This window comes from Sebastes fasciatus, chromosome 13, assembly GCF_043250625.1.
Source record: "Sebastes fasciatus isolate fSebFas1 chromosome 13, fSebFas1.pri, whole genome shotgun sequence".
Lineage (NCBI taxonomy): Eukaryota > Metazoa > Chordata > Actinopteri > Perciformes > Sebastidae > Sebastes > Sebastes fasciatus.
The window spans coordinates 17,525,116-17,552,793 of NC_133807.1; the positions used below are offsets into that span (position 1 = coordinate 17,525,116).

General features: G+C 40.2%; 1 protein-coding gene across 2 annotated transcripts in view; it reads right to left on the reverse strand.

Moving 5' to 3' along the window:
• The window catches only part of tmem104 (transmembrane protein 104), a 65,035-nt gene that overhangs the window by 33,953 nt on the left and 3,404 nt on the right, over nucleotides 1-27,678 (reverse strand). Inside the window, exons 3-8 of one of the 2 annotated variants that reach the window (XM_074655871.1) lie at nucleotides 27,320-27,441; nucleotides 25,290-25,371; nucleotides 21,377-21,470; nucleotides 20,702-20,785; nucleotides 10,886-10,985; nucleotides 9,446-9,542 (exon numbers count right to left, since the gene is read on the reverse strand). In XM_074655871.1, coding sequence (XP_074511972.1) covers nucleotides 9,446-9,542; nucleotides 10,886-10,985; nucleotides 20,702-20,785; nucleotides 21,377-21,470; nucleotides 25,290-25,371; nucleotides 27,320-27,441 — 579 coding nt within the window. Of the gene's footprint in view, nucleotides 1-9,445; nucleotides 9,543-10,885; nucleotides 10,986-20,701; nucleotides 20,786-21,367; nucleotides 21,471-25,289; nucleotides 25,372-27,319; nucleotides 27,442-27,678 lie in introns of both variants that reach the window. The other variant, XM_074655870.1, reaches the window with a different exon arrangement.

Sequence of the window (27,678 nt, forward strand, 5' to 3'; positions counted from 1 at the left end):
AAACTGATGAGCTATTTGCTGCAGACTTTATGACTTTGAACAAGCTGCCGTTTCCAAGGAATTCGCCTAATTAAAACTCATAACGTGCAGTTCTGTTCCTCAAAAAAGAAACCATTACACACCTACCTCGGTTAAAAATAATGAGCAGCAACACACAGTGAAGATTTATGACAGGCTTGGGACATATCTGGGGAGGAGATGAGAAACGATAATTTGTGTGGTTTAATAGGACGATGTTATTTCACTCCGCCCATCATCCCGACTATTGTAAATGGGAGACGGAGAAGGAAGAGGAGGAGGAGGAGGAGGCAGCAGCTGCATTACAGTACAGAACACCTTCCTCCCAAATTACACTGATGATAAACCTTCTGAAAAAATAAAAGAATAAATCGACACAGGACGTTTTGTGAATATGCGATGCGTCAAGACGTAATGAAAAAGACGACTGGATATATATTTTTTTCTACTGTGAGAAAGGGGACGAAACGGATAAGTGGACAGCACTTAAGCAGCTTCTCCCTAAGGAGCGACTACAGAGCACCATGACCTGTCTACCCAATCAATTCAGACAGACCCTTCAGGTGGACCGCTGTGGCAACCTACACCATAATAACCCACAAACATGCGTCCAGACTCGTAATGAGATCCAGGTTACACAGGGTCTCAGTGTGGACGTCTATTGTTAACCCTTCTGCATTTTAAACGCGGCCGTGAACTGCTGTACGTTTCACGGAAATCACGGTAATTTGCCTTCAGCGAGTGAGACCATTACATCACTCTGAAACGTCCTTGGTGACAGATAGCCAGCGTTACACTCCTTGTATCCGACATGTAGATTTGTCTTCCCCTCCGTGCTCTCCCTGATTACGCTAATCTCTATAAACATATCTGTGTCATATGAACACAGAATCTGTAGGTAATGGGACAAGATTTTGGTTTCCGTTAGTAATCTGAGTAGTATTGATCAATCATATTTGAGCGGGCTTTGGTTGCATGCAGGTAAACAGTCCATATGGAGAGCAAAAGAGGCGGAAGGCATTGGCCGAAATGCAATCTCAGAATTGGCTATCGTCTAACGATTCAGCTTTTTATTAGCTTTTATTTATCTGCATTCATATGCAGATATCTTTTTATAGAGATGAGATGTTTCCTATCAACTCTCATCTCCCTTCTTGCGTCTCAAGTTGCTAATTGGACTGTAAACAATGACGGGCACACGAGAGAGGAAGTCTTAGCCAGGATATCCACTGGCTACACCGGAACCAAAGAAATATTGGCCGTTGTGATCAGAGGCTAAATCGTCATCAAACCGATAGTTGATGGGTGAGAAAAAAACACTAGAGCCTACATTTCCCATAATGCAACTCAATAGAATCTTCCGTTAAACCTCGTCTTTGTAACTCCACCTTCCAACTTTGGAAAGCTTCCCTCATTTTATATATATTGTTGTTTTGGGTTAAAATGACTACTCTGTTTCTTACTACTACTTTCTCTCTTTTAGAAGGAAACAGGAAATGAACAGCAATCTAGAGGGCGTTGTAAGTTCAACGTAAACATTCGGAGGACAGTCTCATCAGGGCTGCACACGCACACATGCACACACTCACAACGCCCTGGAACATGCCGAAGCAAAAATGATATCTGATAAGACTTTAGTGTGAAAAAGGGCTACTACGGTGTAATAAAAGCATGATATATGAGTACATCTGTTATCTTATACAAACAAGTCCTCATAATGAATCATTCAGTTTATCAGGCTGCAACTAAATGGGCTGAATAACTTACTAAATCTTAAATTAAAAAAAAGAAAATCCACAGTGACCCCTGTGTCTCCTTGACAACTGCTCCCTCATCACCAGTCACCACCAGTCATCCCAGCGCCAGCAGCATCCCGCGTCTCCGCTGCTCTGATACAGCTTCCTGCTGTTGAGTGGAGTGGACTCCCCCCCGTGTGGATCGCAGCTCCAACACTTCTTCCCGCTGCGATAATCTCTATTAAACCATCTGTACCGTCGTCTCCCCGCAGCTCTGGCCCCGACTGGGAAAGTCGCTGTCGCTCCCACTACAGTATATACCTCCTTACTGTACAAATGGAGTGCTTCAGCCATGTGAAGTAGATCTGTAAGATGGCAATTGAGGCTGATCCTGCTCCCAAGTAGCTGTACTCCGATCAGTGAATTTATTACGATACTGGTACTTAAACAGCATGAGCCTGGTAAAATATGAAACTTCCAGGAGGAGGAGAAATATGAAAAAGTTCAAAACTGAAAGACATATTATGTACTGTAGGTAAAGAGGCTGATCTATGAAGACTGTGGACACATACTGGATGGATGCTTTTTTTAACTGTTCCTGTATTTCAAAATTACAGTTTCATATAATACAATACAACTAGGATCTTATTTTCATTGTTTTGGTCATCATTCATAAATCCGACAAGAAAAGAAACACAATAGTGAGAGGATCAGACTGGTTTTAAACTCCCAGGTTAGACAAAGTTTGATCTGAAATTGTTTGAAATTTGCTTCCGATTTCGACCATTGAAGTCAAAAGCAGGATCGACGATTTGTTTTTTTCTACGCCCCCGCCAAACAGCGAGCGTTCGAAACAAAACACAGCTGGACTAAAGAAATGTAACAGCTACCTCACTCATGGTTTGAATTATAAACCAGCACAAAAATTAAAATTAAACATAAGCCACCATGTTCTGAACAGACACATTACTTTACAAACACTAACAAAAGTCACATTTGCATTTTGGAACAGAAAACAGAAAACTACTCAGTCCAGCACTCGGGACTAAGCAGGCATGTTGGGAAATGTGGGCCATCCCTGTCGGTAATATTTGCAGGCGAATATTTTGCATTTTTGTGTCGTTTATTCATCATGCCCCCCGGTGTGTAACGGCCTTTATAGGGAACCAATCTAAATGCTGATGGTGTCATTACATTGTGCAATCAACGTTTACTTCATAATGATAAGATAAAGCAAAACAATTTGTCAATTTCCACTTTAAAGTTGGGGAAGCTACAATTGAAAAAAGAGGAGAGTGATATAATTGAAAGTGCATCATTAACAAATCCCCAAAACCAGCCTGTCCGGTAAAGATTACAAATTATTCACCCAACCTGCTGCTAGTTTTTATTTACTCACTTTAAACTGTGTGTAACAGGCTAAAACACTTCAGTAAAACGATGGCAGGAGGCCTTCGACGGCAGGAACGGCCATCAAGGTCGCTGAAATTCCTCTTGGAATAAATCTTTATTAGTCAGTTAATTAATCAATCAGCTCGGTATTGAGGAAAGTGGCAGGGTGGGGGTCATTTCTGAACTCTTAGGGGACGCGCAACAACTTTACCCTCACTTCAAATGAACTTTATTTCAATACACGAGAGTGTATGGCTTAATAGAAACACACTATAATTGAAACATCTGCATGAAGATAAGCAGTGAACAATGCAGTGTAAGCATAAACTGTCTTTGAGCTCATATACCGCATTGATTTTCCATCACTTCCCACATGCTGGGAGAACAATAAATCAGCCATTTAAAAATTGTACTGGCTGTCCAGCAGGGTGGAGTACACCGACCGCTGCTTGGCTAGACACCGTGACAAAGCCCCTGCGGTGAAATTCAAAAAGAAAACTTAGCAGGGGACAATCAAGGACAGAGAGGTTTAATTGAGGTCTCCGGAAGCTCTGCTGGAGCTGAACTAAAACCACAGAAGGACTCCACTGTTGCACGGCCGCTTAATCTTTTCAATCAAAGCCGTGTAAAGGGCCAGGATCAACACTGAGTGCTCTGTTATGCAATGGCCTCCATCATCTCCCGTCCACACCCCGAAAGCCAACAAATATTGTAGATATGGGAAGAAAAGCCCTCCAGCCGTCCACTCGGGCAGCAAACACGAGAATCAATCAGCCGCACAGCAAATCACGGTCGATTGATGTTCTTAAGAGCTTTCAGAAGCTTGGATGAGAGGAAAGTGGCTGTTGTGACATGTCTACTGCTCAAAGTGCTGATGTGCAAAGTCAATACTGATTGAGTCAAAGATCTGACCTCATGAAATATCAACCGGGCTGCTTTAGGCCTTATTATCACAGAGTAATTAGTCCGTCTCTTTGTGAATTCAGCACTGATGTCTGTATTAAAAAGACATTGCCTACTAATATGAGAGTTTGATGTGCACTACGACATCATTCTGTGGTGATTTCTGGCCTTTGAAAGCTGAGTAAAACAGAGCATGATCACTGTGAAGACCATGCAGAATTTAACTTTGTGGGAACACACATATACCCCAGTTTCCCCCTATAGGCTGAGTGTCAAAGTCAAGACTGACACTCAGTTGATGTGACTGACACATGACGAAGGAAAGGAGCCTGAGGTGTGGAGCTAAAAAGAAAAATGTGACGCCTGAAAACACACTAAATTCAAACATGCCCTCCGGGTGTTAAAGTGAGAAACGAGGGTCATGCAATCTGTAGGAAACAACACACGGTTTAAATAACTAGCAGCAACAGGTGGAATAAAAAAACACTAACAGAGGATTACAAATTATGTCAAAGCTTTTCCTTCATTCCTCTTCATTTCCTTAAGTGTCGAGCGTTGTTGGTAAAGGTCTAGTCATCTGTACAGGGACAGCTGTTCTCAAACCTAAAAATAACCCGCAATCTGTTGTCCACTGTGAACAAAGCACCCCAATCGCTGCGGAGCGGCCATCTGGGGGAAACCTGCCAAAACTGTTGAAGAGATTCACACATAAAAATCTCTAAGTCCAGACAGAAGGGACACCAATAAGGTCAATGACAAGAAACTCCTGGCTGTTAAAGGAATAATTCACCCACTAAATAACCATTTGAGTATCAATTACTCACCCCGTGTTACCTTGAATTCTTGTTTTTCTCTCGTGCCTCCACAGTGAACGAAGAATAAAAAAAAACAGAGAAGTCTTGATAAATTGAAGTAAATGGGGGCTGCATTTAACAACAGCAAAACTTTATCAAAACATCTGTTTACAAACTCGCACACCACTCGTAGAGTATAATCCAAGTCTCATTTATCCAGTCGTATGCCCACTACTTCCCAAACACATGCATCTTCCTCAATCAGCCGTACTTTTTAAAACACTTCAGACTCGTAGCGAGTAGCATGCGAAACTGTTTATGAGGAAGTGTTTTAAATAGTAAGGTTTTAGCGAAGATTATACTGAACGAGTTCAATCAATTCATCAAGACTTTTCTCTACTTTTTGATTCTCCATTTCAAGAATTCAAGGTAACATGGGGTTAGAAGGGTTAGTAATGGTCATTTTGTGGGTGAAGTATTCCTTTAAAGTGCTCTTAAGGATGATTTAGATTAGTAGTGGTATAACGGATGGTAGTTGAATCCGTGATCCGTACGGTGCAAATAACCACTATAGATGACTATAACAAAGTAAAAGGATAACATTTAAATTTAAAAACAACAACAAAAATGATCTAAATCGTCCGATATGGCTCATCAATTATCGGCAATCTATCTGCAGCAAAAAAAACGTGATCGGAGCATCTCTAAAGTTATATTTGCTCCCTTTTTTCTGCTGATCTGATCCGTGACTCAAAACCGTGATATGATCTGAACCGTGAGTTTTGTGATCCGCTGCACCCATATAGATTAGTGCTGAAATTATTAGTTTATTCATCTCTAAAGTTTGAGGACTTGCTGCTTTCTCTGTCTCTATCTTTGGGCACCGAAGGCTTGCAGTCTGCATTTATTTCCATTTTCTGACATTTTAAAGACACAAGATTTATCAGTTAATCAGATAATTAATTAACACATAACCAGATAACAATGAAATAAACGTCAGTTGAGGCCTGAGATGTGACCACTGGGACTTATTTTGTGGTGATTCTCAAAATACAGACAGATACTTAAAAAGGTCAAGATGAAGTCCAGCAGTAAAAGAAGAGTAAATGAAAGCTTCTGAACAACATTTTGTCCTGCAGGACTCACAAGGGAAAGCCTCCATCCATCAATACAACAACAACAACTCCCTCTGTCTGACATCAACCTCCCTCTCTCTCTCTCTCTCTCTGAGCACCAATCACCCACACAGGGATTACAGCTCTTTAGTGCAACACCATAATCAGGCTGCTCTTTAATCTCTCGTCATTTTCTAAACTCTAAAAATGTTATGGCTGCAGTAATGTCTCTAGCATCACCCCCAATGATTCTCCTGGACACAACCAAAGCAGCTCTCTATAGTCCAAACATAACAACTACAGGCCCTCGTTGGCGTCCAATAATCCACAGTACACATGAATGTTACTGTAACTACAGTACAAATTAAATGATAGAAGAATAACAGACGTGAGAAGAAGAAAAAAAACGTCATTCACAAGGAAGAATTGAGGAAGAACATGTGATTGTTGCTATGTCAGCCAGTGATAACTTGTTTAGCTCTCTCACTCTGTATATATTTTGTACATGTGCATCATATACAAAATATCAAGTAGAATGATTTGGTATTAAAGTAGCATTTATTTATTTATTTGTTCACATGTCTACGAGGAAAAGAAAACTCAAATGAGAACAGAATATAAAAAATATGAAAAATCCCATCTTAAATGTAGAAAAGGTTTAGTTTTTCAAAGATAGAAATTTAGAGAAACTGCTACTTAAAAAGGAGGGACTTTGAATTTCTAAATTGGGTTTCGTGCATTACATTTGTTTTTCTCAAAAAACAATATTTGTTTGAGAATATTATTGAAGTATGGATGTGTTGAGGTCTGCTATATATGTACTTCGAAAACAGTAGTCAGGGCTTTCTATAAGTGTGGAGATGGATTTTGGTATACTGTGTTTAGAAAAATAAGGTTGAAAGAATATGCAATCTGCTATTTTGTCTATTTTTCAGCTTGCCATTTAGAGCATGGCTTCACTGAATGACCCCTCTGAGACTTTGAACCTCTGTGAAAATGGTCCGTTACAAAAACGAACACTCAGTTCAACACTGCGGAAGAAGGGCACTTTGTCCTTGCAGCTCAGCTCACAACACTGAGAATACAAAGGAGCCCAGGTGGATCGTGAGTGGGGCACGTTGTGATAGCTCTTTCCACAGGGTAGAGCACAGCTGATGAGAAACAGTCAATTATTCAGACTCATCATTCAGAGTCGGGCCAGATCCTCTTGATCCTGTGAAGGCACAGACACACAGTGAAGAGACCGTCCACACACTGTACTGTACGCTGAATGTTTCATCACAGCGCAATGATTTCTGATTTATTTAAGGAAAGTTCAACCAGAAGAAGAAAGACGATTTTACAGGATAAAAAAAATATACGACTTAAAATAAAATGTCTGTGAGCAGATGGATCGAAAAGTCTTCAACAATCATCCGAGGCTGCAGCCAAGCATTTAAATCATGACAATGTGGACATAATGTTTATGAACACCAGTTTATACTTCTGTATTTTGCAACCAGGACCCTATTTTCCCATGTTTTTGTGTTAAAGTGACAAATGGGGGGAAAAAAACTTTTGAAAGTGGTCCAGTATTGAGGGAGAACGCTGGCTGTCTAACCAAGCCTCGCTCAAGGAGAAGTCTTGTTCTGAAATCTTGCATCGCATCCACATTGTTGAAATCATCTAAATATTCAGCCATGACATTGAAAATCTTTTAGATAACACTAAGATACGCTTTCTGTACTCCAACACAACAAACTCTGACAACACTCTAATTAACTTTCATGAACTGAAAACACACTGTGAAAGGGTTAAAGTTGTAAGATGAAAACACGGACAACGCCGTAGTAATGACCTGTCCATCACAAGATAGCCACGCCCTAATGCGTACCCTGCTTTATGGTCTATTTGACTCTAAATGGGACCATAATGTACTAAATGAACATCATGCTGTATTGAAGAAGACTTAAAACTAGCGATTGAGACCATAAACTCATATTTACAATGTTTACTGAGGTCATAAATAAAGTGAGAAGTAGGCTCATTTTCTCATAGACTTCTATACAATCGGACTCGGAGTCGCCCCCTGCTGGGTATTAGAAAGAATGCAAGTTAAAGGCACTTCAGCATTGGCTTCACTTTTCAGACCCAGAGGTTGCCCACTGATTGTAACACCACAGTTTCATAATCCTTTTAAACACTGCAAATAAAGTGGATGGTTGGTGTATGAACGTCTGCATTTGCAGTTAAGAGCGAAAGTGTAATTACAGCCTCATGTTACTCATTGAACAATAAGTTTAATTAATGTCACAGATTTTAATTTGGGGGGGGGGGGAGCACTGCTTGCAGTACTTGTATAGCAAAGGTCAGATCCGTGCATCCCTACTTGTCAGTGTTCACTGGTAAAAATATTCTTCAGTGCTACATATCTATTTCCCTCGGCGGTCATGATGAAACTGGGAAATTAGTCTGCAAAACTGCTAGTGTAAACAAATTGAGAGGAGATTACACATCAGCATTATTTCAATTTGCTTACATACAGTAAGAGGCTTATCCCATTAGGAGATAAAGGGGAAAAGTTCATTTATTGGCAAATTATTTGGGGTCTGCTCATTCTATTAAAATGTAGGCGAGGATGGGAAGCAGAGCGGGAGCAGGGAGGAGGGAGACGGAGAAATTATACAGGAGGAGATCAGCACATCTATCACTGTCGCTGTGCAAAGTTAAAGCTCAAGTGGAAATCAGAGTTTGGCTCGCTTAAGACTTCAAGGACGGACACACACACACACACACACACACACACACACTTCCTGTGGGCTGCAAAGGTGGGGAGTCCGGGGAAGTTTGAGTGAAGGAGGGACTCAGAGGACAGAAAATGTTGTTAGAGCTGCATCCGACAGAAAAGCAGGCATGGCTCTGCACATTTACACATTTGTAGACAAATTCTTAGTCGACACACACTCACACGAGGTTGTCGACTAATCGATTAGTTGATTTAATTGACAGATCAGTAAAACTGAGTTGCTCCACAAAGAATCACACAAAAGCACCGCCTTAAATCTTGTGTTTACCAGAGATGTGTTTCTTAGAAATAAGTCATTCAGTATGAAAAAAAGCATAAAAAACAACTAAAGAAATCTGAGAACAAAACGATGGATCGACTAAGAGGGGCAGCCCTAGTTATCCTTTAACACAGGGAACACTTTACCATCCTTTACGAAAGGAAAGGAGATAATGCCGTCCCACAATTCCTTGTGGCAGCAACACGGCATACCCACGTCAATAAAATCCACCATCACATAATTACGTAGCATAGTGTAAGTGCAGTCAGATTCTCGGTTGTCTTTTCCTAAGTCCTTATGTATTCTCCTTCAAATATCAACAATCTTTCTCCAGAATCGCTGACTCCACCTTTAAAAAGAGGCGGCCTATAACTAGTGGTGGTTTCCAAACTACTTGGCAAGTAACAGGCAGGTAAACAGATGTTCGTGCATGCTGGACTTACCAGAAACACCCGGTACGCATCTTTCCTCGTCACAGATCCCCAGCAGGGATCGGTATCGTTGTAGTTCACACTTCCAGCGCTGCAGGAGTGGTTTCCACTGCACAAGGCAAAAAAAACACAAACACAACAGAGCTCAGTGTTTAACCCCAACCTTGTGAGATGTTGCCATCTGAAACCGATGCACACTGCAGGCCGTCACCATTATGATTTACATTCAAAGTTTGAACTCTCATTACAACTTGTCATGTAAAAAAAACATGTAAACTCAAAGAGTGTCTCTTAAAAGTAATCACAAGACCGATCATTGTTGCGTGACAGACAGAGATTTTGTAAATTCTCCCCAGTTCTGCTCATGCTGCTAACAAGTCTGCAGTTTGTGCCTTCAGGCAAAGAAAACTGCTTTTGAAGTCTCAGTTACATCTCACACTTATTGTTGCTGGAAGGTTAGCAGGGTTTGGACCACAGTGGAAGAGAATTTAATACGATAAGACAGCGTCAGTGTGCCGTGCCTCGGGACAGGATGACGTAGGCCTGCTTTGTCACAACAACAATTAGAAGAAGAAGAAGAAGCAAACTTTACACTGACTTTTCCAACTCAAAACCACAACTATGATTGTATTATTGTAAATTAATTCAATGAACATGAAGGAAACTTGAAGTTTTTCAAATGCTTATTGAGGGTAAAGTGAAAGTATTCGTAACATAGTGTCCTGAGGAAAGATAAGAGCTCAGTCTAGGTAATCATTTATCTTTCTGTCTGTATGGTTTTATAAATAGAAGAAAGGAGAATCTCAGTGTGTTTTGTTTTGGCTCAGGTTGGCTGTTACGGTTATGCATTTCCATTTTCTTTGAATTACGACCTATGGGTCATCATTTCCGTTGTGTTATTTTGGCACTAAAAAGATCTCACTGAGAACTTTCATTTTTGCCCAAAATAGTACTTATGCCCCTTTGGCTCCAAGCCCTATTGTCTTTAAAACGTTTTGAAACTACCTGAACCAATCAAAAGACATCACTGTCAGAAACTTTAACCGTCCCCATTAGGAAATCATCTCACTACAACGGCACTAAGGATCTGCAGGGCAGAGACTGTAACTATATAAAATACCTTATTCTCGCCCAGTCTGGCTAACAGACTTGCAATAAAAATGTGCCTGGAAGCAAGTCAACACGACTCAGACGCCAGGAGCAGCGATAAGAGGTCAGCGGGCCTAAAGGCCTCTGTCAGCAAAGCTTTATTGTCTCAATCTTGAGTTCAGAAGGACCAACGTGTTGGGGAAGAGGAGCCAGTGAGATTAAGACAGATGTGCTCCAACTTGCCAAAACAGAGAGTAGCAAATGTTCTTCAAGAAGAAACGTCCATAAAATCCATCTATATATAAGTCTTATTTCGCAATAAAAGTGAGAATGAATGTGATAAAGTGTGTGTATTGGTCTTACCAGGCGACTTCCATCAGTGATAGAGGCACAGCTGCTGCGTAGATGGCCAGGTCTCCGTACAGATAGACTATGATGCAGATGTAGAACATATTGACGCCAACTGAAAGACAAAAAACGAATAAAGAGTTTGTCTATGTGGGAAAAAATCAACAGATTCTTAAACTGTACTTCTGCATAAACAGTCTCACGCTTGTGCAAATAGTAAGGTTCTAGTAAAGATGCATGTGTTTGGGAAGTAGCGAGCATACGACTGGATAAACGAGACTTGGATTATACTGCCTAAGTTGTGTGAGAGTTTGTAAATAGACGTTTTAATATAGTTTTGCTGTTGTTAAACGCGGCCCCCCCATTTACTTCAATTCATCAAGACCTTTCTCTGTTTTTGGATTCTTTGTTCACCGTGGAGACACGAGAGAAAAACTAAGTTTTCTTCAAGAACTCGAGGTAACACGGGGTTGAGTAATTGATATACAAATGATCATCTCTTTAAAGTAACACGAGGTCAAGAGGTGAAGAGCAAACACATTCTTCATCTTCTCATCAGCCGTCTAAATACTTAATCATGAAATATAGTTGATCGACCACATGTCAAACTTTACCACTATGGTGCCGTCTCTATTAAAATGTACTCTCGTCCACACCTCCGCTCACTACATCCCTCCATCCACATCGCTTTTCTGGGACAGCAGAGGCACTTCTTATTGGTCCAATGAAAAAATATTAATAGCATTAATTAAAAAACTAATCATTCCATGAAAGCGATTTTCCCCGTCAGCCTTTACTCTCCACAGCAACAAGCTCTTCCCCATCTGCCCTTTTCTCTCCCTCCACACTCGACTGGCAGGCCCCGGCCCCGACCGGCTTTGCCAGGACAAGATGGAGGGCTTTAACCAGCAGACAGACCATCACGGTGCACCACACATCCATCATGCTCTTGAATTCTCAGAGGGGGTTCAAGCGTCCAACTGGACCACTCAGCTAATTCATTACTGTCAAGGAAATTAGAGCAGAGTGTCCATTAAAAAGGAATAAAAAGTGACAGATTCACAGCTTTGAGGGCTACGCTGATTCTTTTATGAATTAAGGGCTGAGGGTGCCGATCAAACAGTTAGATTAAGCTGTGATAAAAGTTGAAAACATAAGGAACTGGCAGACTATAAACAACCAAAATCTGTCATTTTAATCAATGGTTTGTTTCATTTGGTCGGTGCTGTGGTTGTCTGCCAGAAGCTGTCAAAAATTGACTTTTTATCCATTTTTAAACCACATTTTTACGATACAATTTATAGATCTTGGTTGTTTTTAATCGGATGAAGGATTTTAGTCATCGGACGTCTTAATCTCAAGTTATCAGAGAAACAAGCTGAGCAAACGTTAGCAGCAGCTCAGCTTGCAGACCTTCTGGGACGTCCTGTGTCTGCCGAACAGCATCAGGTACACACAGATTTTTAATATGAAACTGCTTTATTCAGTGTTTTTACCAGTTTTAATCAGTGGGTCTGTTTGTTTTGGAGAGGAGGAGACCTCTGCTGATAATAAAAACCTCCTGAACGATGAACACTGAAGGAATCCTAACCAGGAGAAGCTGACTGCAATGAAGACAACAACTCCCATGATCCCACGCTGCTTCATCACGTCACCAAACTCCTTCTTTTGCTGTTGTTTTGATTGAGGGACCCATAGCGGCAGAAAATGACATATTGTACGTTTTACTCAAAAAGAAACCAACATTAGAGACTGCAGGAAGTCAAAATTAGCTGATACAATTATTTTCTCGATTGTTTGATCTATAAAATGTCAGACAATGTAAAAAACCAACAACTGCCCATCACAGAGCTTACTGTCATGTCTTCAGATTGCTTTTTTTGTCTGACCAAAAGTCTAAAACCCCAAAATAATCCACTTACACTGATACAAATCAGACAAAAGCAGCACATTTTCACATTTAAGAGCTGGAAACTGAGAGTTTTGACATTTCAGGTTTAAAAATGACTTAAATAATTATCAAAATAGCTGCCAATTAATTTTCTGTCACTCCATATTGAGCATGCATATAAGCAAGTGTAATTTTTAGCCAGGCCCCCTGGCATCATGCGGTGTTCACGCTTAAATAATTGAATCAGAACTGGCATATTATTCTTTTGATCATATTCTAGCCACGTTTCAGCTTTGTAGCTGTGTGTAACCATTTATTAAGTGGCTTTTAGGGCTGAGTTTGTGTATATACCAAAACTGTATATGTGTTTGCCTCTATTGGCGCATCACATCTGATGATGGTTCTGTGAATCAATTCAAAAGTCTCTTTGGTGAGAAGCCACAAAACATCCAACCCTCCAATTCCACTCAAAAGTCAGAAAAGAGATAGAACTCATTGCATGAAAAATAAAGTCATTTTCTAAAATATCATACTAGTTAAAAGTGGTATTATATGCATTCTATGTAATTTTGAAGGTAACTTCAAATAAATCAATAAACGCATTAACAGACAGATTGAATGGGGCAATCAACAGAGACGATTGCAATGATTGAAGAACTTTGAAATGTTGTGCTTCATTTCATTTTTGAAAAAAAGATGCAAGCCAAGTGAAATGTATAACATGACCCATTTTAGGAGCTCAAAGAACTTCTGTTTGCACTTTTTAACTGTGAAAATGTCCTTTCTTTCTACCTTTGCTGTACCATGAGGTACAACGGTTTAAATTCTAACCTGGGAAATACTTAATTTCTGATTGAGTTGCATGATCTCACCGTGCCTCTAACATTTAACATTTAACTGAAGTTAAATTAAATAAGCGGTTTTGTAGAAAAATATTTTTGTATTTCTCAAAGGAAAGTTTTGAAAGTATGGTTTTGGTATCGAAATTCAGGTATTGTATCTTCAATATACTATCGTTTAAACAATAGCGGAGTAATTTGAAGAGTTGCATGAAATCTTGTGGAAATAAGTATAAATACATGTATCATCACAAAATCAGCATCAACATGTTGACAAAGACAAGTTTTGGATAGTTCCAGCACCGCCGTTAGGCACTTAGGTGCACTTAGGCACCAGGCCTCTTTCACATGAATGGAGGAAGGAAAAAACTTGGCTATTAGTGCGTTTTACAACTTTTAGGACCTAATGATTTAAATAAGTCATATTAGATTGTTCGTACTGGGAAGTTGATTCACCAAAAAAAGTATCCGCTGAGTTACAGACGTCTCTTTCCCGATGTAAGTCTATGGGAATAAGTCTTTTTGGGCCCAATGGCGTCACGTGACGGATACGGAAGTTGTAGTACCGCCGTTTGGCCACTATTCAAATTTGCATCAACGACCGGCGCTCTTCCTGGGGGCTTGACGTACACACGCTGTGCCGGAGGGAGCACAAACAGCCTGGCCATAACATTGCCATTTGCCACTGAGGTGTCATGGACCTCGCGGTAAAGACAGCTCAACTTTGGAGTGATATTTAGTCCCAGTAAGCTAGCATGAAATGTTTGGTATAAACGGATTCATGGATTCATCGCAATCTCAAGATTCATATACCACTGTATGTCCACTATCTTAACAACTGAACCCCACAACAGCCTTCAAAAGACACTAATGTTAATGCCAGTCAGATGATCCACAGGGTTTTTGTTTTTTTAACCAGAGGGTTACAAGTAGGCCAAGTAAACCAAGAACTGATGGGGAGAATAATTCCAATTTTAAGATCATGGGGATCAATGAAACAGGCAGAGTCTCATTAAAATATAAACTGTGGTTCTATTTTTCATTTTTAGATGGTTAAATTATGTTAGAAATAGGCGTACCAGTAGGATACTGTTTAATGTTTGGCCTATTCAAACAATTTCATTTAAAACATAAATATACTGTAAGCTTATCTTGCTTTTGTTCAATATGTTACTGTGGCTGGTGCATTCTGGTCAGATTTCATTCTTATTGTTGGTTTAATAATCAAGGTCAATATGGTAGCTAGCAGGTTAAGAAGCTATATGTCAATCCTGTGCGCACAAATTTTCATGCACCCTCAAATGGAAAATACAACATAAGTAGTTCTGTAGTGAAGCAACTGATGAAATGAGGTCAGACTCAAGCAGAATGATATAATATGATATTAATATATAGTCCAAGTTCAAACTGGACTGGCACACAGTATGGTTCAGGGTTAAGGAGGAGGAAGGAAAATTAATTCTATCTCAGCCAGCTGAAGAAACAAACCCTTCTCTACTCATGCGTAATGTCTCCTGTGGCACCACATTGGACGAGGCCTATTAGTGTCTCAGTGGCAGATAGCAGAAACAGGACGTACTGTACTCTGCCGCCGCTGTCAGTAAGCGATAGCGGGGCGAGAGCCCTGCATGACCACAGGGATGCAGGCCTTCACGGCACTGTAACTAATATTTCTCAATTACCCAGAGCCACGGGCAAAAAAGATGCAAAATGGGTCTTCACGTATACGAGCCCAGTCTTTCATGTAGCTGTGAAACGCATCACTATCCATCATCGCTTTGCTTCTGACTGACAGCAGACCTGACAGCCTCTCTGAGAGCAGCTACAGAAAAAAAAGTATAAAGATTAAACAGTCTGTCTTTAATACTGTACGTTACATAATAGGAATGGAAAAATAAGTTATTTTAAGTATCCTATTACAAAAAGTCTGCTTTGACCTCCTGTAAAGTCACAAATAACTCATGAGGATGTGCCGCCGTCACACTGAGAACGTCTGAAATAAAAAGGGGGAATGTTAATTTTAACTTTGAATTTCACCTCATTAACCTCCTTATATTCCAATTCGTCTTCTTGTGGGAATAGCAGAGTCAAATTTTGATGAACTGAGATTATAGACTTCCACAGATCAAATCTAATTTGAGCCAACCCCAGAGGCAACAACACCATTAACAATATGTCTCTAAAAATAAGTAAATAGGACAGTACAGTGTAAGTCATGCCCAGTTTAGGTCTACCTTGTCAACACAACTTGTGTGATGCAGGTGACACACTGAATGTCTGTTATATTCTCGATAAATCATTTGATCAGTAAAACACACAAAAACAGAAAGATGACAACTATAATTTCCTGCACTCCAATGTGATCATCAAACGTCTCGTTTTGTCTTTCCAAAATTCAAAAAGAATCAATCTCATACAATGTAGGTCACTGAAAAGCAACAAATTCTCACATCTGAAAACCTTGAACTATCACAATGTTTGACTCTTTTGCTTGAAAAACGTAAACATAAACAGTTTATCAATTATTAGAATAGTTATATCTGATTCATTTTCTGACCATCAACAAATCATCGGAGCTTTAATTGACACCAAAGTGACTTTTTTTTACATCTAGGACTCGGGGAAAAGATAGAAAGATTCAGATCTTAGCTATGGCTATTTTTAACAACATCAATATTCAAGACTTAAAAAGAAAAATGACAAGTATGTATCGGCCTATCATGTCGATTGAGGATGATACAATACCTGACGCCGTTATTTCTGTAAGTCAACTTACAACAACAACCTGTATGGTGCCGTCAATCTTATCCATGACTATCACCATTTTCTTGCGCAGGAAGATGACATCCCTATTCCTAATCATGCCAACAAGACTCTGATTGGCTCGGTTGTTATATTTTATCGTGACTGCTCACAACATGATCATGTTATAAGAACATGACTGACAGAGAGAAGCAGGCAGTAATAAGATGGGAGGTACAATGCAGCAACAATGCTATCATAGAGGACGCCATTTCTTCTGTAGGCTTTGAGCAGATGTGACATGACCTGGCCATACCTCAGCACGGATTCTTCTACCAAACTGCCCAGTAAAAGCCCCTTAACATGGCAATATCATCTATTTTCTACTGCTGTAAAAACATGCTAACACACCTTGAAACCAGAAACGAGTCTTCTAAAATCTGAGCTACTTCTATTACTTTCTCCCCCACAGCTCCACATATGCCTCTAACCACCAGGAAGCTGAGCTGAGGTGTGAAAAGACTGAACAGATTTTAAACTTAAACAACATAACAGGCCTTTTTTAAAAAACAAATCAAACTGTCATGGAGCGAGCTTCTTTCCTGGGACTCAACTTGTAGTATCAATCTGTTTGTTTGATGACGGTTAGCCATTATAGTCCCTGAAATTAAAGTGCATCTCTTACAAAGCTGACACAGAAACTATTGTAGCGGTGGCTTATAGAAAATGATCGGGCTGCAAGCTGAGGCAAACATGTCCATTTATCTTCCCAGTGGCTCAGGCACTCCAGATTTTAATTTTGCCAGCACTCTCAAATGCACAAGTATGACATTTAGGTAAAAGTCAGTGAAGTATTAAAAATGGATGTGTCCATGTTTGGCTCTCGTTAAAGAAAGATGCCCGGGTTACAGCGGAGTAAATTACTATTCGGCGCCATGGTCCTCCGTATGTCAGGGGAGGAGGCGGCTCACGTTGAAGAAACAATCGTGCTGTTTGCACAGCCGCCATGTTAACCAGCACATCACATCACAGAGGTAAGACAAGCTGAGACAAGATGCTGATGCAAGGACAGCGCTCTCTCACTCTCTCTCACTCTCTCTTTGTGACTTTAGCCAAAGTCGTCTTCTAATCAACTTTCAAAATCATCAATGTGAAGGTTATAGTAACACCTTTTCCACAGTGGTGCAGATAAACCAGCCCCCCATCAACATTCCTGTCAGTGGCGGCAGGTCAGGCTGATACGATACTCATGGCCTTATTCCAAGCCTGCCTCGCCGCCGCTGCTGCTGCCATGTCAATTTCAGTCCAGGAGGAAGTCAAATGCCCTCTAAGAGTGCCTCTTCAACAGCGGGAGAGATGCCTTTTAATTGCCTGCAGAGGTGCAGGACAGAAAGACAGCGTGCAGTCACGCCTACAGTTTATTCTCTGTGAAGAGTGAGGGAGTGGTGTTAAAGCTGTTTCAACATCCTGTAATTTGATGGACTTGTTTGCACTCTCGTTATTTAGATGCTTGAATGCATGAAAAAAAAAAAAAAAAGCTGAATACAATCATCAGTCCAGACTGCAATTTTCACCCTCAGTTGATTTAGTTTTGCTCCGCTTTCCAAGAAAGACAAACCACTGGCTATCAGATGTTGACATCTGTCGCCACACACCCATAATCCCTTGCAATTTAGGTTTTGTTTTCCTGGAGTTGCTTTGAATTAATTTGTCACATCTAACAAACTGCACAGCCCTTCCCTCGGAAGAGAGCTGAGATTTACATTCGTAAACAAAGAAATGAATAGCTCCTAACGGCCTGCTGGTGCTTCTTCTTAGATTTAGCAGTTTATTTAAAGCAAATCTATAAAGTCTGACCAAGAGGCAAAAACGAGATAAAGAAAGAAGCACAGCTCGGGCTGCAAGCAACACTTAATTTCATTATCAATTAGTCTGCTCATTATTATCTTGATTAATCCATTAATTGTCTGCTCTGTAAAATGTTAGAACAAGTTTCCAGAGCCCAGGTTGAAAATAAAATAGCTTGCATGGTCTGACAAACACTCCAAAAACACAAAGATATTCAATTTGTTAACATGGAATACTAAAGTATCATTTGACCTGCAAAAGAGTAAGACAGAAACTCACACTGTACAATTACAAATTCAGATTTGTTGTTTGTTTCACTACATTTGCGTATCCAGTGACCTGTAAGTTTGTTGACAGTTGTACCAGTCCTCCTCAGCATGTTTTTACATAAATTATCATTAGTCTGAGCATGCAGAGGTCATGCAGAGTGGCCAGCTGCACCAGTCTGTTTGAATCCTTTCTATTAGTGCTCTCGACTGGCACCGAGTCTAAAACTTTACTAACACTGAAAAAGTCCAACAACAAAGTTTATCAATGATGAACATCTCTCCAAGAGGAGTGGAATCACTGTGGACTAAAAAATATTTTGGAGTAGATTTTTATATCATTAATTGATTAATTGTTTGATCAACACAATTTCCCCAAAAATGTGTCGTCTTTGTCCAACTAACAGTGTAATTTGTGTAATTTAATGTCATATATGACAAAGAAAAGCTGAACCAGAGAGTGTCGATCAACTAATCAATTAATCAAATAACTGCTTCAGCTTTCAGCGGCCAATATACTTCATAAGAACTGCTTGTCGGATGATCGAATAGTTTCGGAAAACCCCCTCTGTGTCCGATCATTCCTGTAACTGATAATCTGACATTCACGTCCACATCACACAGTGAATGGTCAGCTATGCGGAGGTGAGACAAGGAGCCACGGTTTGAACTTTCTCTCTAGTGGCGCTCGCTTTTTTGTAACACAACTATCTCCGTCAATTTGCACATGAACAACTGAGTGCAACACTTTGAACGCCTATCTGAAAATATTGTTTAAATATCCCCATATGGCGTCCCCCACTTCTCTCTTTGACAGACAGCTTTTCCCTCCACATTCCAGTGTGACTGTACATAACAGGTATAAGTACTTTTGATTTCTGTTGTGGTCGGACAACACCTTGTAAAAACTAGTTCTGATCGAGTATAATCCAACCCTACGTCCACAGCAAAGACTATCAAAAAACTGGACTGAAAAGTACCAAAAGTTGGCATCAAATGTCAGGCAGATTTGATCAGATAGTAAAAAAAAAAAGTTTTGAATAGTCTCTTGTGTTTACGACGATCTAACATTTCAGATATCTAAAAATATAACTGACAACTTTCAACTTTCTTCATTTGTGCACAAAAAGGAAGCTCTCAAAAAGTCAGGACATCAGGTAGAAAGCGAGCAGGTCGGTGCTGTCAGGAGAGACAAAAGAGCTGCGTTTCCCTTTTCCTCGTCCAGCATGTGCTGGGACTCGTGCCTATCTAATTCATTTCTGATTAGAGTCACTGGGCAGCTTTCCAATAGCATGGGGAGAGAGAGAGAAGAGGGGAGAAAACTAATTTCCTTATTGCCAATCGATACCTCCTCCACGTGCCTCACCTACACACAGCCTGTTTCACAATGGGAAAGGTCATCAGCAAAGATTTTTTTTTTTTAGCACTTCACCTTTAACGAGCAGGACAGTCAAGCTGAGTGACAAGAGGCTGGATGGATGCAAGCACACTGCAGCTTTAACAGCATGAGCTGCATGACGGCATGCATGAGTGCGTTCACACGTGTGGGTGTGAACACGGGCCGAGTGCTACACCGTGTGTGCCGAGTGCTCCACCTAGTGTTAAAATGCTGAAGGACCGAACGCGTCGACGCAGATGATGTTGTCAGAGCTTTGACCTTTTGTTGTTCCTTTATGCCTGCGACAACAGGGACGCCGCGGACCGTTGAGTCACTCGCATCTGGTGAAGAAGAGCTGGTCGGCGTAATGCAAGCAGACAAGGGGAGGGAGGAGACAAGGCCAGGACAATGTACTGATGTGACTGAGGAATGTAAAGCCGCGAGGTTGCTCCGTGTGGTTCAAGGAGAACGTGATTCTGCTTTCAATTTGCCATCACAAGTTAACAGAGGGTTCATTAGCGCCCAAATCATTCAGGCAGAAGCCTTACCATCTTTGCCACAAGTCCCCCTCCCTCACACATGCACAGTAGGGAGATTAACAGCCTTGATGGAGTCTCAAACAGGTAATTACAACCAAAGGCAATTTATCCATATATAATTACATCCAATTAGAGAGCCGGCAGCCTTCCTTTGTGAATGTGAGGATCGGACATAAAAAGGTGTAAAAAATTCTGAGTTAATTCTGAATCATCCCACACAACCTTCACTGCTCCTCCATAAATGTGTTACACGCGGCTAATGATGGCGGCTGCAGTTAATTGAATAATGGGCAGCGAGAGCAGACGCTTGAGGCCAGACGAATATTACCTTTGTTGAAGAACATGGAGGCCATTTGACCCATCTCGACCCGCTCCACGATGTCGAACTGATCGACGTGACCTCCTGATCGCTCTGTGAAAACATAAGAGGCCATCTGCAGTAAATACCACGCACAGATAAATGTCAAAGAGCAGCCTGATGATTTGATTTGACTTTATTTTTTCTGAAACTGGTCTCGCATCACAAGGCGTACACTTTCTGCAGCGCAAACTGTTTCATCGCTCGCTTTTAGAGTCAATGCTTAGCCTACACAGGAACACCGGTCTTAAAATAAAAACAAATTATTAACAGTTTGACAGACTGATAATTAAATATGAATCATATGATTAGAAACATAAAAAAATGTAAATTACATTTTATAATCTGCACATAATTATCTTGTAAAATTTACTTTGGTGACCCCAACATCCTCTAGTTCATTTTTAATTTAAAAAAAAACTCTGCATAAGATAACTTTGAAAAGTGCATTTTCAAGAATGCTTTCTCAATCTTCTGTTGTGATAGATACATATTTAACACAGACTGTCCTCAGAAGAAAAACAAACTGGTTGACAGGTTGATTTACCAGAATGTAACGATGTCCAGTCCAGTTTAAAACAGCTCAACCTCTTGTTTGTAATAAATCGATGTACCGTAAACACTCGTCAAACTTACGACACTTACGGACAGACAAGATGGGCTTCGTCTCCGGCTCCGATCGACCTCGGACCATGACATCATCATCCGAATACTCAGAGGTTGAGTCGCTGTCGTTGACCTGTAGAGATAACACGAGTGTGTGAAGCTCTATTTTAGTTGCCTGTTTTCCTAATTTCTCAACATAAACAACATTCAATTCACAAGCGGTTAACACAGTGTTTAGTTGTTCTGTATGTGACGCAGGGGAAGGCAACATCTGGAAATTACAAGCAACAGCTGGGAAGCACTTTGCAGAATGGAGTACTGCACACCGATAACACATCGCTTGTTATCATTTCACAAATTCTCCGCAGATTAATGTCAATTAGCTGTCAATGATGAGTCAACTTTGTGATTGTCATCAGCTGAATTAAACAGTGACACGCTGGCTGGGACGAAGAGGAGATGAGGAGTGACAGGAGCTAATGGCTCTGTGACAAACAGCAAACATCAGCATCCCGACACAAAAACAGACTAACATGTTCAGCTATGGATGAGAGTCAGTTCCTTTATCGCTGCCTGAAGGCATGAACAAAGTCAAACTAACTTTGTAAAACACAAGACTACATGTAAGTCTGTAAATCCGAAGTGGAGCAGTTTTCTATGACCAAGCAGGACGGAGCAATGACAACATTAGTACACATACTATGTCTAAAAGAAATGACTTAATACAAAGACAGTTTTGAGACAAACCAACTATACTATAATTTTCTAGAAAGGAAATTATATGAAACTGAAAATTCATCCTGGAAAAGGCGGTACCAATTACATGGAAAAGGAGATGGTGTTCAATTTCTACACTTCCAATTAATTCATTTTAATTAGTCGCTAGTGTAATCTAGAGCACCGGCTCCCCACCTTTTTGCTTGTGATACATTAATACGAAGCACTGTCTATATATGACTCCACGTACAGGGTGCAGGGTCTTTCAGCTGTGAGCAGTTCCATCGTATTTAAATGACTTTTTTTAGGTTGAAAGGTAAAACTTTACGGTATTTTACAGAAAAGTTAGACTAATTAAATTGTGTGGCAGAATTTTTTTATTTTTTTTTTATTTCCTAACCCAGTAATCATCCGACCAACTTATCCATAGTGACATCTGTTAGTTGCAGCCCTTATATAGAGGATAACGTGTCTAAGAATAAAATAATAACACATTTCCATGGGTTTGAATGGAGCAGCTCCATTCCAGAGAATTTCTCTGGAAATCATCTGCTAATTAAACTGTTTACAATATTGTCACTAGTTTCCCTGTAACTAGTCCCAAATAACACTTTTTTCCAGGAAATTATAGACGAGTAAAAGAAAGTGCTGACATTATTTCTTTGTGGATTTTTAACATTTGGGGAGAGAATTATACAATCTAGTCGCATTTCACTTAAAGTTCCAGCAGAGGGCGGCCATATCTCCACAGCCACTGCCAAACATTAACTATTTAATCAGAACATCACTCACTTATGTGATATTTTATGCCACAGAGTTGTGAATAAAGGCCAGAATTGGATAATGTGCTTTATCTTTGCCTACAAATCTGCCTTGTTTTCCATATGAACAGGCTTACAATTATTTCTAACGCAGGTAATGCAGACAGAAGGACCATTATCGAACTCATGGTCTCTAGTTTCTGTGGAAACCTTCTTGGAAAACATATATGATGCATCGCTTTATTTTTGTTAATATGCTTCACTCAAGCAGAGAGAAATAAAAAGCATTCAGCGGTGAACATTTCCAGTTTTCTCCCTCTGTTGTTTTCCATTACGTGGGAGGAAAAACGCTGAGAGAAGTACAGGAGCCATGAATCAAGGCCGAGTGTTTGGGGCTCAGTCAGAGCCGGGCTATTGTCCTCGGGCACATAACTCCTCAACTGGAAACCCACAGGCATTAAGCAAGATGACTTCTGTACCAGGGGAGAGCCAAAAAGCAAAGGCCGTGCCATTTAAAGTCTTAGTCAAAGTAAAAAATGATTGAAGGGTGGGTTGTTTCCCTTGATAATCGAGCACAGTCCTTTACTGACGGCTTCATCCAAATTGGGTTTCTTATAGACGAGTGGCCAGAGACACATTTCACTTGTGCTACGATTGGACGATAAAACGACAGCCTTCTAATATAAAAAATATATAATATAGCTTCCTATTAAAAAGGATGATTTCTTTTCACCTTTTAAAAACATTAAATATTTTATAGTCTCTTCATTTTGGGGCCAATCTATTTGATTCAATGCCATGTTTATATACTATATTATACTATATAGTTTTGACCAGTTTGTTTCTGCAAAAAAAGGTTTACACTTGAATTGTAATTCCTGTTAAATTTGAAGCTTTTTACCAAGTTGTTGGTGCGCGATTTATTATTTTAGAAATAAATAACTATTCACTAAATGTACAAGTATGTATTTGTTACACAAAGTTAGTAAAGCAATATTTAAGTCAAGCCTGATATTTCCTTACACATAAAAGAATGATCCGTGGCACTGCCACACAGTGAGGCATTAAGCTCATTAATTAAACACTGATATGGGATCGGTGCTCAGTATCGGCTGATACCCGTAGCCCAGGTATCTCTATTGGTATCAGGACTGAAAAAGTCAGATCAGTGCATCCCGAGATCACTGATAAGAGACGTCACTCAGCTTTGGTGCTACAGAGATACTTGGACACTAATATGTTACATAATCACAGACTAGAGACCCTCACCTCACTTATAACAACGTTTTTTTTAATGACTGTATAGCACGCGGAGCCCACATTTTTTCCAATAACACTTGTTGGGCACTTTGTTTGTTCGCAACGACAAAAAAAAAAACAATACGCTGCTTCACACACAAGTGAGTTGAAGAGCGAGTCTGTTGCGTTAGCTCCGCCTACCCTCTCTGGCAGACCAACCACTGCTGGGTGATGGAGAACACATCACTAACTGAGCGCCGCTTGTGATTTTTCCCGAAAATGTCGCCACAGACGCCCACTTTGTAATACTGCAATAGTGAGGGCTTTCATCGGAGGCAATGATTAAATGAAAATCTTCAAGATTATGACTCTAAGCCAATGTGAATGAAAGAATGTAAACACAGACTCTGTGGGGAATATGATTAAATATGGCCTTATCACGTGTGATCTAGTGTTACGGTGGTGATAGCAAGGGTTGAAACCTACGCTGTAGATATCTGTTGCAGGACTGCCATTAACCCCGGGCATCAAGCATGATTCCAGCTTCACCTCAACTCAACAGGACAGACTGTTTACATTTTAAATGAGTAATGCAAATTATTAGAAATCCACACAAGCAAAATATGACGTTATAACTAATACAAATCCACTGTGAAACATCCTGTAGTGAGTGCACTACTGCCCACACTGCACGCTCCCATATTATCCAGTACTTGTGTCCTCAGTGTGAAATCTGTACCATAGCAGGATTTGCATAAGTCTATTTTTAAGAATCAATTAAACAAGCTAGATCCGGCGTGCTCCAAAGGAAGAAAGGATCTTTTTCATTAATCTGTCTCACAATGCGGTTCTGTATACGCACACCATCTCTCCCCCTGACTGCAGTCACTCTGGATTTGTGTTTATTTGGACACTGATTAATTAACAGGTTTATCTTTGTTAAAGAAAAAGATAGTTCAAGTAAATTCTGTTAGTAGCTGCCTAAACATGCTTCGACATGTCAGAACAAGACCTGTAAGCACATGCGCCAGAGCTAAGGACTGGAAATGCCCCTGCACTGCATTTATACGAACATTAGTTCCACTGTTCTGCCTGCAGGGTGTAAATAGTGTTTGGCTTCATGTTAGACATTATTAGACAAACTCTGACAGAGTGGAACATTCACTTCTCTAAGCAAATAGAGAACTGTCCATCCAGCCAACGTCCTGTTAAAAGATATGCACACGTTATCTCACCTCTTCCTGCTCTCTCCTCTTCCAGCGCAGCTGAGCGTTGGCCGCCGCCATCGCCTCGATCACAAACGTGGTGGTCATGTAGCTGGTGAGGAGAGAGGGAAGAACGTAAGACAAGAAGACGCGACAGGTTAACGAGCAGCTTTTAGTTACACTGATTGACAAATGCAGTATGACTGGTTATCAAGTGCAGAAATTGTTCCGTTATCATTTTATTTTCGCCTTGATCATTGCAACTTGAAAGAGAAAACAAGTTCATGTAAATATCAAAAATCTGTTTCATTTAAACCACCAATAACTGATTTGTTGGCCACTTGGGAGCAGCAGAAACACATTGTGAACACCTACTACCAACTCCTGAAGGAAATATCTGCCTCTTTAGCTGCTAAATGCTCCACTATGTTCACCAGCTAGTCTCTAACTGTGCTTGTCTGCTGTTTGCTGCTGAGCAGGTAGTGGACAGTGGGTTTTTACAGCTTTTTCTCTTAAAATGACACAATGAGAGAGGTGAGAGCGAATTAAAACAGTAAACAATGAGCTGAAACTCTCTATAAAGCTCCGTAAGCCAAAGGGAGCTAATTCGGTTCAGTATGTGACATCCTTTCGGTACACCCTGTGACCCAACAGCTGTTTATGTCGACTAATCGCACAACTGGAACAGAAATTTTAACTGGAAAGTTTTGGCAGCGCACCAGTTGTTGTCAGCTGTAGCATGCTGGTTGGTTTAGCCCGGTTAGCTGGGTTAATAAAGCTCAATGGACAATGATTTGTGTCAAACTGCATGCATGCCACTGCTGCATGAAACACTCCTGTGTTTCACTCTTTTTGCTGATGTTGCTGCTTTGACACCTGAATTTCCCTCCGGGGATTAATAAAGTTTCATCTTATCTTATCTTAAACTGAAGTCAGGTACATTTCTGTGGATGCACTTCAAACATTAAATTTACGACGGCATCACCTGATTGTGTCGATTACAGTGTTTATCGCTGCATGTGTGCGACCACACTCGATCCCAGACAGTACAGAATCAAAGTATATGGTCAAAGTGTTTTGAGCCCTGCTACAATGCACCTTCACATGTGTGTTTCAGTCAGTCCGTTGTGCCTGCCCTGTATGAACCAGCACAAGTTACAGTTCTGTTCAGGAAATATATATAGTTCAGAGTCTTATGATGGAGCATTATAGAAACAGAAATACTTTATTGATCCCCAGCGGATATTGGGTTACATTTACATTACATTTATATATTACAGCCATTTCTGTTGTTTTGTTATTAATTTATTTTTCATAGATAATATGCCAGTATTTGAGTGCCTTAGCTGTTAAAGTAAGAATTATGACCAGTGAGAAACTGTAGAATGTTCAAAGTTATTTTCTGCATTTTCTTTGTTTTCTCTATTATACCAAAAATGTACCGAACCGTGAGCCCAACACCGAGGTACGTACCGAACCGTGAATTCTGTATACCGTTACATCCCTATTTAATACATTGTTATTATTAAAATATTGATTATGGGATCTTAAAATAATGAAAACAGAAGGACGAACATTCAATTTATGCCAAACTGGCAAGACATTATCACATTTAAAAATGTTTTATTTCGAAATGAATTTAAACGCACACTTATGTAATGTGCGGTAATTAAAAGATTAATTATTATGAATCATCAGCAATTTTGACATCAGAATTTTGTTCCGACAGTAATACAAATTTTTGTTAATTATTAACTTTTAAACAATTAACTAACAACTAACGTGATTGTCCTTGTGTGCTTGATATTAATAAAACATTCGTTATTAAAAGTCTTCTTAATAATCGCTTTTATCTTAGCAGGGAACAAATATCATCATCACCAAACGTGTGGTTTTAATACTGAATCTGAATATAAACTAACAAAAGAAGGCAGACGTTGGTAGAACATGTCGGCCTTCAGCTCTGTGTTTATGTTGTCTCTGTTGTTGCATGCAGGACAGAACGATAGGTGATGCATGTGGGAAATGGAAAGGAGGTAGATGGGTAGAACAATACCTACCTCATAAATCCTAAAGAGGAGATGAGTGCTATGCTGACCACCCAGCCGGCTGTAGCGAAGGCTTTGGGCATCGTCAGAGCTCCTGTTCCCACAATCAGATTGAACATATACACCAGCCCCACCTGGAGAAGACATGAGTGGGATGAGAGGTATAAAGACATGTTCAAGTGTAATATGACACTCGGATATACAATTTCATTTTCTGTTGCATTTTAGTTTTGCTTGAATTACAAAATCTCAAGCACTGCAGTATCAGGTGTTCCTCTGTACCTTGGTTGATTAAGATCAGACTACTTGCTGGATTATTCAACCATTGCCATGGATGGCAACTGGGTTAATTTGGCAGCACTTAGACCTAT